Raw genomic sequence first — 11,456 nt, forward strand, 5'->3', positions numbered from 1 at the left:
GCCTTGCTATTGAGAAAGGTAGGCAGGCAGACCTGGCTCTCGAGAGAAGACAGGCTATGTGCACACTGTCCACAAAATGAGGTGGAAACTGATCTGCACTTCCTAACCTCCTGCCAAATGTTTGACCATATTAGAGACACGTATTTCCCTCAGATTACACAGATCCACAAAGAATTTGAAAACAAACTAAACATTGATAAACTCCCATATCTTCTAGGTGAAATACCGCAGTGTGTAATCACAGCAGCACGATGTGTGGCCCGTTGCCATGAGAAAAGGGCAGCCAGTGGAGCACAAACAACATTGTAAATACAACCTGTACTTGTGTTCATTCATCTTCCCCTACTATTCGTACTGCAACTATCTGCACGTTGCTAAAACAGTGTACACAGCTGATAATATAACACTTGAAATGCCTTTTTTCAAACCTTTGTGACTGCAATGTTTACTGTTCATTTCTAATAGTGTTTTGTTAATGTTGTTTTGTTTGTTGTTTAAGTCACTTGCTTTGGCAATGTGAACACACGTATTCCATGCAAATAACATTTAAACTGAATTAATGAGAGAGAGAGAGAGAGAGAGAGAGACAACTGAATACAATTAACTATTAGGGAGATGTCCATTGCTTACAAGACAGACAAATTAAATATATTTTTGTCGAATAAAAGTGGATAGCCAATTATGACTTCTTCTGTCTGCTACGTCACAAAGAGAACCATATGACCATGTTTATGACCAAGTGATTCGCATCGTATCCATATTGTTCACTTTTGTGTGAAATGACATTTTCACCACGGTCCCTTGGGAGATAGCACGCCACGTACGTCGTTGTAGGCGTCCTTTTACTTTCAGGAAAGTCGTTGGCGAGAAAACAAGAAGGCGGTTGGTAGTCTAGCGATCTGTGTGTTACAAGGAAGATTCGTGGCTAAATCAACGGCTGCTTGTCTTGTGACCTGTGCTGAAGTTGAGCGACAGAGATGGAGGAGACCGGGGGAGTTGGTGGCGCTAGTGCGTACGGAGCTTCGCTCGCAGGCGGTGGCTTCGACTTTCACAAGTTTGCTAAACAACCGCACACTATCGTGCGCTTCTTGAGTTGGGTGAGTTTGACCAGGCAAGGAACACCGAGAGTAATAACGGGAGTTACTTATTGACTAAAATGTTTCAAGGAAGTTGAGCACAGAGGCTTAACGTTAAGACATTGTCTAACGTCACCTGTCACTTTGTCTTTGGATAATATCTAACGCAACTGAGCGAACTATGCCGTTTCTGATCATCCCGAATATATATTTTTACCACAGATGGCCCTCTAATTGCATATTAGCCAATGTGTTATTGTCGACTCGTATTCCTCTTGATAGATGTATAATGTTACAGTTGATGTCACGACACTGCAAAGTACAGCTGCTCACGCGGACGTGCGACTGTTGACAACAACAATCAGGATACTATTGAAGCGATAATGGAGGAGGGGGGTTGGTTATTTGATCAATTGATTAGGCCTAGCTATGTGCCTAGGCTACACTTCCAACCAGGCTTACATGGAGCTTCATTGTCAGTCCATATGCATGACACAATGTGTTGAAGATGTTACCAACACACCCACACACACTGAGGGGAACTAGCCCCCATGTGATGCCTGTGGCTGCTGCTGTTATTGTTTATAAACACAACGCAGAAGTGTATATATATCAGACTTAAAGGATTCACACAGCTTGAACTAGGCTGAAGTGAAACTTAGTGAACACTGTGTGTTTCCATTGTCTGATACAGGTGAGGTTATAGGACAAAGGACGTAATGGGACAACGGTCTAAAGTAGCCTAAACACATGGACACTTCTGCCTTCTGAGATACCAGGGCCTGTTTGTCCAATAATGACAATCACACACACAAATTAAACTCTGAGAAAAATCGTTTTCCCCTCAACATTAGGCCTATTCTTTGACATAGGAAAAGACGTGTCATATAGAAGTGAGTGGTAGCAGCAACAGCCATGTTGTAATGTCACGTTGATCCACCAGAAGGCAGTGAGAGGGACTTTCCAAAGAGGAAGAGAGAGAGGCCCAGTTAGTCAGTCTGTGGTCTGATATGTCTAATGGTAGAGTTCGTAATTTTAGGGATCTTCCTGGTTTGATTGGTCCATTAGGTTTGAGGAAGTCCAAAAAATGTGTGGGTGCGACATCTATCTACTTTTCAGATGCCCCTAGGCCCTGTTCAATAATATCTAACCAAGACCAGATGCCCCTAGGCCCTGTTCAATAATATCTAACCAAGACCAGATGCCCCTAGGCCCTGTTCAATAATATCTAACCAAGACCAGATACCCCTAGGCCCTGTTCAATAATATCTAACCAAGACCAGATGCCCCTAGGCCCTGTTCAATAATATCTAACCAAGACCAGATGCCCCTAGGCCCTGTTCAATAATATCTAACCAAGACCAGATGCCCCTAGGCCCTGTTCAATAATATCTAACCAAGACCAGATGCCCCTAGGCCCTGTTCAATAATATCTAACCAAGACCAGATGCCCTAGGCCCTGTTCAATAATATCTAACCAAGACCAGATGCCCCTAGGCCCTGTTCAATAATATCTAACCAAGACCAGATGCCCCTAGGCCCTGTTCAATAATATCTAACCAAGACCAGATGCCCCTAGGCCCTGTTCAATAATATCTAACCAAGACCAGATGCCCCTAGGCCCTGTTCAATAATATCTAACCAAGACCAGATGCCCCTAGGCCCTGTTCAATAATATCTAACCAAGACCAGATGCCCCTAGGCCCTGTTCAATAATATCTAACCAAGACCAGATGCCCCTAGGCCCTGTTCAATAATATCTAACCAAGACCAGATGCCCCTAGGCCCTGTTCAATAATATCTAACCAAGACCAGATGCCCCTAGGCCCTGTTCAATAATATCTAACCAAGACCAGATGCCCCTAGGCCCTGTTCAATAATATCTAACCAAGACCAGATGCCCCTAGGCCCTGTTCAATAATATCTAACCAAGACCAGATACCCCTAGGCCCTGTTCAATAATATCTAACCAAGACCAGATACCCCTAGGCCCTGTTCAATAATATCTAACCAAGACCAGATGCCCCTAGGCCCTGTTCAATAATATCTAACCAAGACCAGATGCCCCTAGGCCCTGTTCAATAATATCTAACCAGGACCAGATACCCCTAGGCCCTGTTCAATAATATCTAACCAAGACCAGATGCCCCTAGGCCCTGTTCAATAATATCTAACCAAGACCAGATACCCCTAGGCCCTGTTCAATAATATCTAACCAGGACCAGATACCCCTAGGCCCTGTTCAATAATATCTAACCAAGACCAGATGCCCCTAGGCCCTGTTCAATAATATCTAACCAGGACCAGATGCCCCTAGGCCCTGTTCAATAATATCTAACCAAGACCAGATGCCCCTAGGCCCTGTTCAATAATATCTAACCTCAGATCTTGTAGCTACATACCACCAAGATGTCTGTTGCTCAAACAGTCTCCTCCATACAGAGACATCCACTTAACAGATAACACTAGAGCCACACGGTGTAAATTGTCATTGTAGTTGGCCCTTATGCCTGTAAACCTGAGCAGTGTAGCGTACCAACATGTAAACAGTGTAACACAGTAGGGTCTGTGACTCAAATGGCATCCTATTGCCTATATAGTACACTACTTTTGATCAGGGCCCATGGAACTCTGGTCAAAAGAAGTGCCCTATTTAGTGAATAGGTAGCCGTTTGGGACACTCACTAGGTCTGGACAGAATGTGCTGTCTGTCGACACAACCACTTCTGCTCCCTAGTGGTGGGGGCAGATGGGAGGTAAGGTGATACCCCATCTAGCCCCCCTCCCTCCAGTGCTCTCTCTGGCAGTGTCTTCCAATGACCCTCTCATATCCAGTGGAACACACACTCGTCATCGCATACACACATGCTCGCACACGCGCTCACTCACTCACACACACACACACACACACACCATTGTTGTATGACATGGCGTAAGGAAATAACATGGGTTATCATCTGTTGGTGCTCTCACACTGTTTCCTTTGTCTCTCTCTTCCATCACTCTTCCTTCCCCAGTCAGCATTCTCTCTCTCTCTCTCTCTCTCTCTCTCTCTCTCTCTCTCTCTCTCTCTCTCTCTCTCTCTCTCTCTCTCTCTGCTGTTGAATTCTCTCTCTTCCCTCAGTCAGGAGACTCTCTCTCTGCTGTTGATGAATTCAATTTCAATCCAAAGGGGTTTTATTGGCATGGGAAACCTGTATTTACATGGCCAAAGCAAGTGAAATAAACCTCTCTCTCTCTCTCTCTCTCTCTCTCTCTCACTGGACAGAGACACTATTTTCTCCTTTCTCTCTCTCTTTTCCATCCCATTCTCAAAGGAAACACACATTTCTGTCTCACTAATATTTGAAGAGGAAATTGGTGGCATCTCTGGTCACAAGTATGTCAGTGCTGCTGGGTCACATGACGGTGGTGGACCAGTAACGAGACAGAGACAGGAACTGAACTGACAACCGAGGCCTGGTGCCGGTTCATTAGGCACCAAATGGAGAGAGAAAAAACTAGACTAAAACAGGGAGGGACTTCCTGGACTCGTCCAATAAGAAGTGTTCATTTTTGTTTTCAGTTTTCTGATGTCCTAACGAACACGACCCTGGTGTTGGCATCAGGCCCTAGTTTTTCTGTTCTCACAGTCATTGGAATGGAAAAAGAGAGAGCCCAAGTGGATGATGTCGCCTGTTAGAATATCTTTCAGAAGACCTCTCATCTCATCTCATTGTATGTTTCTACTGGCCCCATCGGTGATAGATGACTGGAGGGAGAAACGAGGCCCCCTCGTTGAGGGAGGGAGAAACGAGGCCCCGTCGTTGAGGGAGGGAGAAACGAGGCCCCGTCGTTGAGGGAGGGAAAAACGAGGCCCCGTCGTTGAGGGAGGGAGAAACGAGGCCCCGTCGTTGAGGGAGGGAGAAACGAGGCCCTGTCGGTGAGGGAGGGAGAAACGAGGCCCTGTCGGTGAGGGAGGGAGAAACGAGGCCCCGTCGTTGAGGGAGGGAGAAACGAGGCCCTGTCGGTGATAGATGACTGGAGGGAGAAACGAGGCCCCGTCGTTGAGGGAGGGAGAAACTAGGCCCCATCGGTGATAGATGACTGGAGGGAGAAACGAGGCCCCGTCGTTGAGGGAGGGAGAAACGAGGCCCCGTCGTTGAGGGAGGGAGAAACGAGGCCCTGTCGGTGATAGATGACTGGAGGGAGAAACGAGGCCCCGTCGTTGAGGGAGGGAGAAACTAGGCCCCATCGGTGATAGATGACTGGAGGGAGAAACGAGGCCCCGTCGTTGAGGGAGGGAGAAACGAGGCCCCGTCGTTGAGGGAGGGAGAAACGAGGCCCCCTCGGTGATAGATGACTGGAGGGAGAAACGAGGCCCCGTCGTTGAGGGAGGGAGAAACGAGGCCCCGTCGTTGAGGGAGGGAGAAACGAGGCCCTGTCGGTGATAGATGACTGGAGGGAGAAACGAGGCCCCGTCGTTGAGGGAGGGAGAAACGAGGCCCTGTCGGTGATAGATGACTGGAGGGAGAAACGAGGCCCCGTCGTTGAGGGAGGGAGAAACTAGGCCCCATCGGTGATAGATGACTGGAGGGAGAAACGAGGCCCCGTCGTTGAGGGAGGGAGAAACGAGGCCCCGTCGTTGAGGGAGGGAGAAACGAGGCCCTGTCGGTGATAGATGACTGGAGGGAGAAACGAGGCCCCGTCGTTGAGGGAGGGAGAAACTAGGCCCCATCGGTGATAGATGACTGGAGGGAGAAACGAGGCCCCGTCGTTGAGGGAGGGAGAAACGAGGCCCCGTCGTTGAGGGAGGGAGAAACGAGGCCCCCTCGGTGATAGATGACTGGAGGGAGAAACGAGGCCCCGTCGTTGAGGGAGGGAGAAACGAGACCCCGTCGTTGAGGGAGGGAGAAACGAGGCCCTGTCGGTGATAGATGACTGGAGGGAGAAACGAGGCCCCGTCGTTGAGGGAGGGAGAAACGAGGCCCTGTCGGTGATAGATGACTGGAGGGAGAAACTAGGCCCCGTCGGTGATAGATGACTGGAGGGAGAAACGAGGCCCCGTCGTTGAGGGAGGGAGAAACTAGGCCCCGTCGGTGATAGATGACTGGAGGGAGAAACGAGGCCCCGTCGTTGAGGGAGGGAGAAACGAGGCCCCGTCGTTGAGGGAGGGAGAAACGAGGCCCCCTCGGTGATAGATGACTGGAGGGAGAAACGAGGCCCCGTTGTTGATAGACGACTAGATGGATAAATAAACATGCAGGTCACAGTCAAATTGAAACTTTCCTCTCTTCCTCTTCTTAGATTTTTTCCATCGTGGTCTTCTCCTGCATCACGGCGGAGGGATTTGTCAACAAATCGCACAGCCCCGACGCGCATTGCGTCTTCAACCAGAATGACTCGGCATGTCACTACGCTGTGGGCATCGGTGTCATAGGTAAGTAGTCTAGTGGTTCTGGGTTACAGGTTCTAATCCCAGGGCTGACTGAGAAAATGCTGTTGGGTGAAGTCGCCTCAAGATGCTGATCTTGGGACAGTTAAGCATTTCCCCCACTAATAGTTACGATTGGGGAAAACCATACTTGAGGGGAAAACCACACTTGAGTGGAAGAATCTGGTCGGGGCCAGGTAGCAAACCGGATCAGAGATGGCATCTCCCGCCGTTGTGCCCTGGGTTCAGATAACAGAAAAATAATTGTTTGTGTCTCTGTGACAATCGACTATAGAAAGTATCTCTTTATGCAGAGCAATGGTGTAGTGGTAACACTCCTGGCACATCTCATAATACGACTCCCCTCAGGAGACTAGGGTTGATTCCTTGTCTCATAATACGACTCCCCTCAGGAGACTGGGGTTGATTCCTTGTCTCATAATACGACTCCCCTCAGGAGACTGGGGTTGATTCCTTGTCTCATAATACGACTCCCCTGCAGGAGACTGGGGTTGATTCCTTGTCTCATAATACGACTCCCCTGCAGGAGACTGGGGTTGATTCCTTGTCTCATCATACGACTCCCCTCAGGAGACTGGGGTTCAAACCCTGCATCCTTCCTGTTTCTCCCACTTGCCTGACTCCCCACCTCATTTCCTTACGGTCTCAATAAAGTGTTAATATATATATTTCTAAAGTCTCTCTTTGTTTCTCCAGCCTTCCTGGCCTGTTTTTTCTTCCTCCTATTGGACGCCTACATGCCGCTGATGAGCAACGCGAAGGAGAGGAAGTACGCTGTCATGGCCGACCTGGGATTCTCAGGTGAGGAGGGTGTGTGTGTGTGTGGACCTAGGGTTGTGGTGTGAGGAAAGAGCTTCCAGGCACCTGGGTCTTGTTCATCATAGCACCACATGGAAGAAAACGGACTGAAACGGGGCGGGACTGCCTGGAACGTACAATAAGAAATATATATATATATATTTTTTAAATCCCATTGATAAAAGGTTTCATAACGTTTTCAGTCGTGTTCCCTAATGAACGTGACCCTGTAGGTAGTTGTAGTGTAAATATGTATATCCCATGTTTCTTGTCTGTTTGTATCAGTTGTGTGGACGTTCCTGTGGTTCGTGTGTTTCTGCCTCCTGACTAGCCAATGGAGTCGCACGCTTGATGTCAAAGGAATCCCCCAGGACGCCGCCCGCTCCGCCATTGCCTTCTCTTTCTTCTCTATCGCCACCTGGGTGAGGAGGACTGTCACTACAGCTGCCTTACTGCCTCTCCTTTACTACAGCTACACTATGGCCTGGTCATAACTTCACCACACTGACTGACCTCTTCAGTAACTGACTGACTCCATTCATTAACTGACTGAATTATTCATTCACTAATTGATTCATTGACTGACTGAATTATTCATTCACTAATTGATTCATTAACTGACTGATTGAATTTATTAATTGATTCATTAACTGACTGAATTATTCATTCACTAATTGATTCATTGACTGACTGATTGAATTTATTAATTGATTCATTAACTGACTGAATTATTCATTCACTAATTGATTCATTAACTGACTGATTGAATTTATTAATTGATTCATTAACTGACTGAATTATTCATTCACTAATTGATTCATTAACTGACTGATTGAATTTATTAATTGATTCATTAACTGACTGAATTATTAATTCACTAATTGATTCATTGACTGACGGATTCATTAACTGACTGATTGAATTCATGAATTGACTCCTCTTTGTGTCTACAACAGGGAATCCTAACCTACTTCGCTTTGGGGAGATATCGCCGTGGTGTTGCCGATGTCACCCAGAGCATCTATGCCGAGTCTCCGCCGGAGCAGCACACCCCTTACCCTCCGACCTACGCCCCCTCGGCCTACACCCCCACCACCTACTCCCCGTACCCTTCCAGCGCGCCAGACGACTTCCAACAACCCCCCTTCACCCCCAGCACCATCACCACCACCACCCAACCCCAGGGGGAATACCAACCCCCCAACTACTGAGGGTCTTCGCGGTGAAGTTTCCCCTAGGTACAGATCTAGGATCAGCTTCACTTCCCCCATTCCTAACCTTAACCATTAGTGGGGGAAATGCAAAACTGACCCAAGATCAGTGTCTAGGCCAAGGGGCAATTTCACCATACTATTACTGGGATAGAATTATGGAGAAAGGAAGTGGAAGCTCCTTATCACCAGACCTGGGTTCAAATAGTATTTGAAATATTTATTTTGCTTTTGTCTGTCTGGAGTGCAAGGTGGGTGGGGTCTGTCTGGAGTGCAAGGTGGGTGGGGTCTGTCTGGAGTGCAAGGTGGGTGGGGTCTGTCTGGAGTGCAAGGTGGGTGGGGTCTGTCTGGAGTGCAAGGTGGGTGGGGTCTGTCAACCTTTATATTGGTTTAATTTGTAACAGGGAAAGTGGATGAAAGCACACAGACCGATAAAGTATTTTAAATGGTTTTAAATAGTGTTTGAACACAGGTCTGCGTACTACTAATTCAGTGGATGATGTGGTTAAAAGGAGACTTCTACCCTGAGACGGGCGCAGCTGAGGGGGAGGGGCAAAAGTCAGGTCCTGGTCACGTGACACTGGAGCTCACATGATTTGGGATATGCGAAAAACAGCCAATGAGAGCTCTCGTGGGAGGGGCAAGTGCTTGCTTTAGCTAATCAGTGTGCTTGTCTCCCCCCTCTCTGTTCAGAACTCTAGTCCCCTGCTTCTGTGCTCCAGAAGGAAGGAGAATGTGTCTGTCAGAGGAGGCTGGTGGGGGAAGATATAGGAGGACCTGCTCATTGTAATGGCTGGGATGGAACAAATGGAACGGTATCAAATATGGAAACCACGTTTGACTCGGTTCCATTTATTTCATTCCAGCCATTAGTGAGCCGATCCTCCTATATCTTCCTCCCACCAGCCTCCTCTGGTGTCTGTACATACTAGATATTCATAGTTGAAACGCCAATTCTTTGAATGGCTGTAGTGTCTTTTTTTAAAAACATTTTATCTTTTTGTTTTCAATTTAGCACAATTATCTTGATGACATGCAAGCACAACGTTTTATTCAATGTCAAAGAAGAATGTTTATTTCATTGACCAGTGTATCGTGAGACTACTGAATTCTACAGGATAAGCCAAATGCCCAAGAAAGCCTTACTATTAATGTCCTATGTAAACTGCTGGGTTTTTGTCCCACTTCAGGAGCCGTAGGCAGACTTTGACTGTGTCCCAAATGGCACCCAATTCCCTTTATAGTGCACTACTTTTGACCAGGACCCATAAGGCTCTGGTTAAAAGTAGTGCACTATATATAGGGGATAGGGTGTCATTTAGGATTCAGTCTACAAGTCCTTTCTCATAACTCTTAAACCCTGTCTATCTGATAACAGTCAAGGTAAAGCCATAAAAAACACATTAAACCGCTCATTAAACCACACGTTAAATTAAACCGCCCGTTGAAAACACCAGGCTTGTTTGCTCAACTGATCTGTGTAATATGCATGTTCCTATCTAGTCATTTATGTACTGATTGAGTTTTCAGTCATATTTTTATGTCTACTGTCCACAAAAACTATAGCAACTGGATAGGTTGAAACCAGGCTTGTAAACCAGGAGATAAATTAGAGTACCAATTGTCCACCCTTCTCCCAAAGCGTGCACTGCACTGGCCTACTTTCCCCCCCTATGGCTTTGACAATGGAATCTCCCTCCAGCCTCACAGCCAATCCTGACACCAGTGCTGTGCTTTTAGAACCATGTGCACTGGAAAAGGGGGGAGAATCAGAACAGAAGTCTTCCACTGCCGCTAGATAAAGCCATCTATGGTTTGTATTACTTAGTGGGTTTCCTATCAGTCGTTCTGAGTCTCAGACCACTCCCTGCTTTGTACTACTAAAGGGAAAAGTCATTCATGAATAAATCCTCTTACTGCCACGACTGACTTCAGGAACCTCAGTGTAGCAGCTGGGTCATGTTCATTAGGCACCAAATGGAAGAAAAACCGGCTACATATGAACATTAACAAACACACAATTACCGAACTTCAGAAGCTGTTTTGAATACATTTTCTTGGTCCTAGAGTCATTAAATGTTTAGAGTACATTGAGGGGAGTTACTGCTTCAGGATGACTGAAAACTGCAGATGTAGAATCCATTAAAGGATAAGACTGAAAACAGCAGACGTAGAATCCTTTAAAGGATAAGACAAACAGCAGATGTAGAATCCATTAAAGGATAAGACTGAAAACAGCAGACACAGAATCCATTAAAGGATAAGACTGAAAACGTAGAATCCATTAAAGGATAAGACTGAAAACGTAGAATCCTTTAAAGGATAAGACTGAAAGCGTAGAATCCTTTAAAGGATAAGACTGAAAACAGCAGACGTAGAATCCATTAAAGGATAAGACTGAAAACAGCAGACGTAGAATCCATTAAAGGATAAGACTGAAAACAGCAAACGTAGAATCCATTAAAGGATAAGACTGAAAACGTAGAATCCATTAAAAACTGGCTTCTATGGAAATGTTATGCACTTCTCCTTAACAAGAACCCTGGTATACTTTGTTGACGGTGCCTTAGACTTACTGTATGTAATGTTGACACCATGGTGACCTTGAGTCCACCATAGACAAGCATAGATGTACATATTCACATATAGATGTGTGTAGGTAAATATAGACACACAAAGATACGTTGTATATAAACACATCATTGGAGTCCACTTGGCCAAAGGGAAGACCTCACTGTGTGTGTCAAATGGCACCCTATTCCCTATATAGTGCACTACACTATATGGGCCCTAGTCTAAAAATGTGCACTACATAGGGATTAGGGTGCCATTTGGGACACAGAGTTGCATTTATTAAATATGAGTGATGGAAACATTTTGGGAGGGTGGAAACGCTCCCTCTGTATTTCTATGTATACAGGACAGTGGAGGCTGCTG

General features: G+C 46.4%; 2 protein-coding genes across 3 annotated transcripts in view; both read left to right on the forward strand.

The window, feature by feature from the left end:
- The window catches only part of LOC118940024, a 1,007,326-nt gene that overhangs the window by 136,197 nt on the left and 859,673 nt on the right, over window positions 1-11,456 (forward strand). The gene's annotated exons all lie outside the window — the stretch shown is intronic.
- syngr2b (synaptogyrin 2b) lies at window positions 849-10,985 on the forward strand. Of its 2 annotated transcripts, none has more exons than XM_036948139.1 (6): window positions 849-1,097; window positions 6,363-6,495; window positions 7,207-7,311; window positions 7,594-7,730; window positions 8,265-8,770; window positions 8,825-10,985. In XM_036948139.1, exons 1-5 carry the CDS (start codon window positions 978-980, stop codon window positions 8,517-8,519), a joined length of 750 nt encoding a protein of 249 aa, XP_036804034.1. In that variant the 5' UTR covers window positions 849-977; the 3' UTR covers window positions 8,520-8,770; window positions 8,825-10,985. The 2 variants fall into 2 exon arrangements, with proteins under 2 accessions (XP_036804034.1, XP_036804035.1); XM_036948140.1 differs by having other exon boundaries at window positions 8,852-10,985.

The sequence above is a fragment of the Oncorhynchus mykiss genome, chromosome 17 (genome assembly GCF_013265735.2).
Source record: "Oncorhynchus mykiss isolate Arlee chromosome 17, USDA_OmykA_1.1, whole genome shotgun sequence".
Lineage (NCBI taxonomy): Eukaryota > Metazoa > Chordata > Actinopteri > Salmoniformes > Salmonidae > Oncorhynchus > Oncorhynchus mykiss.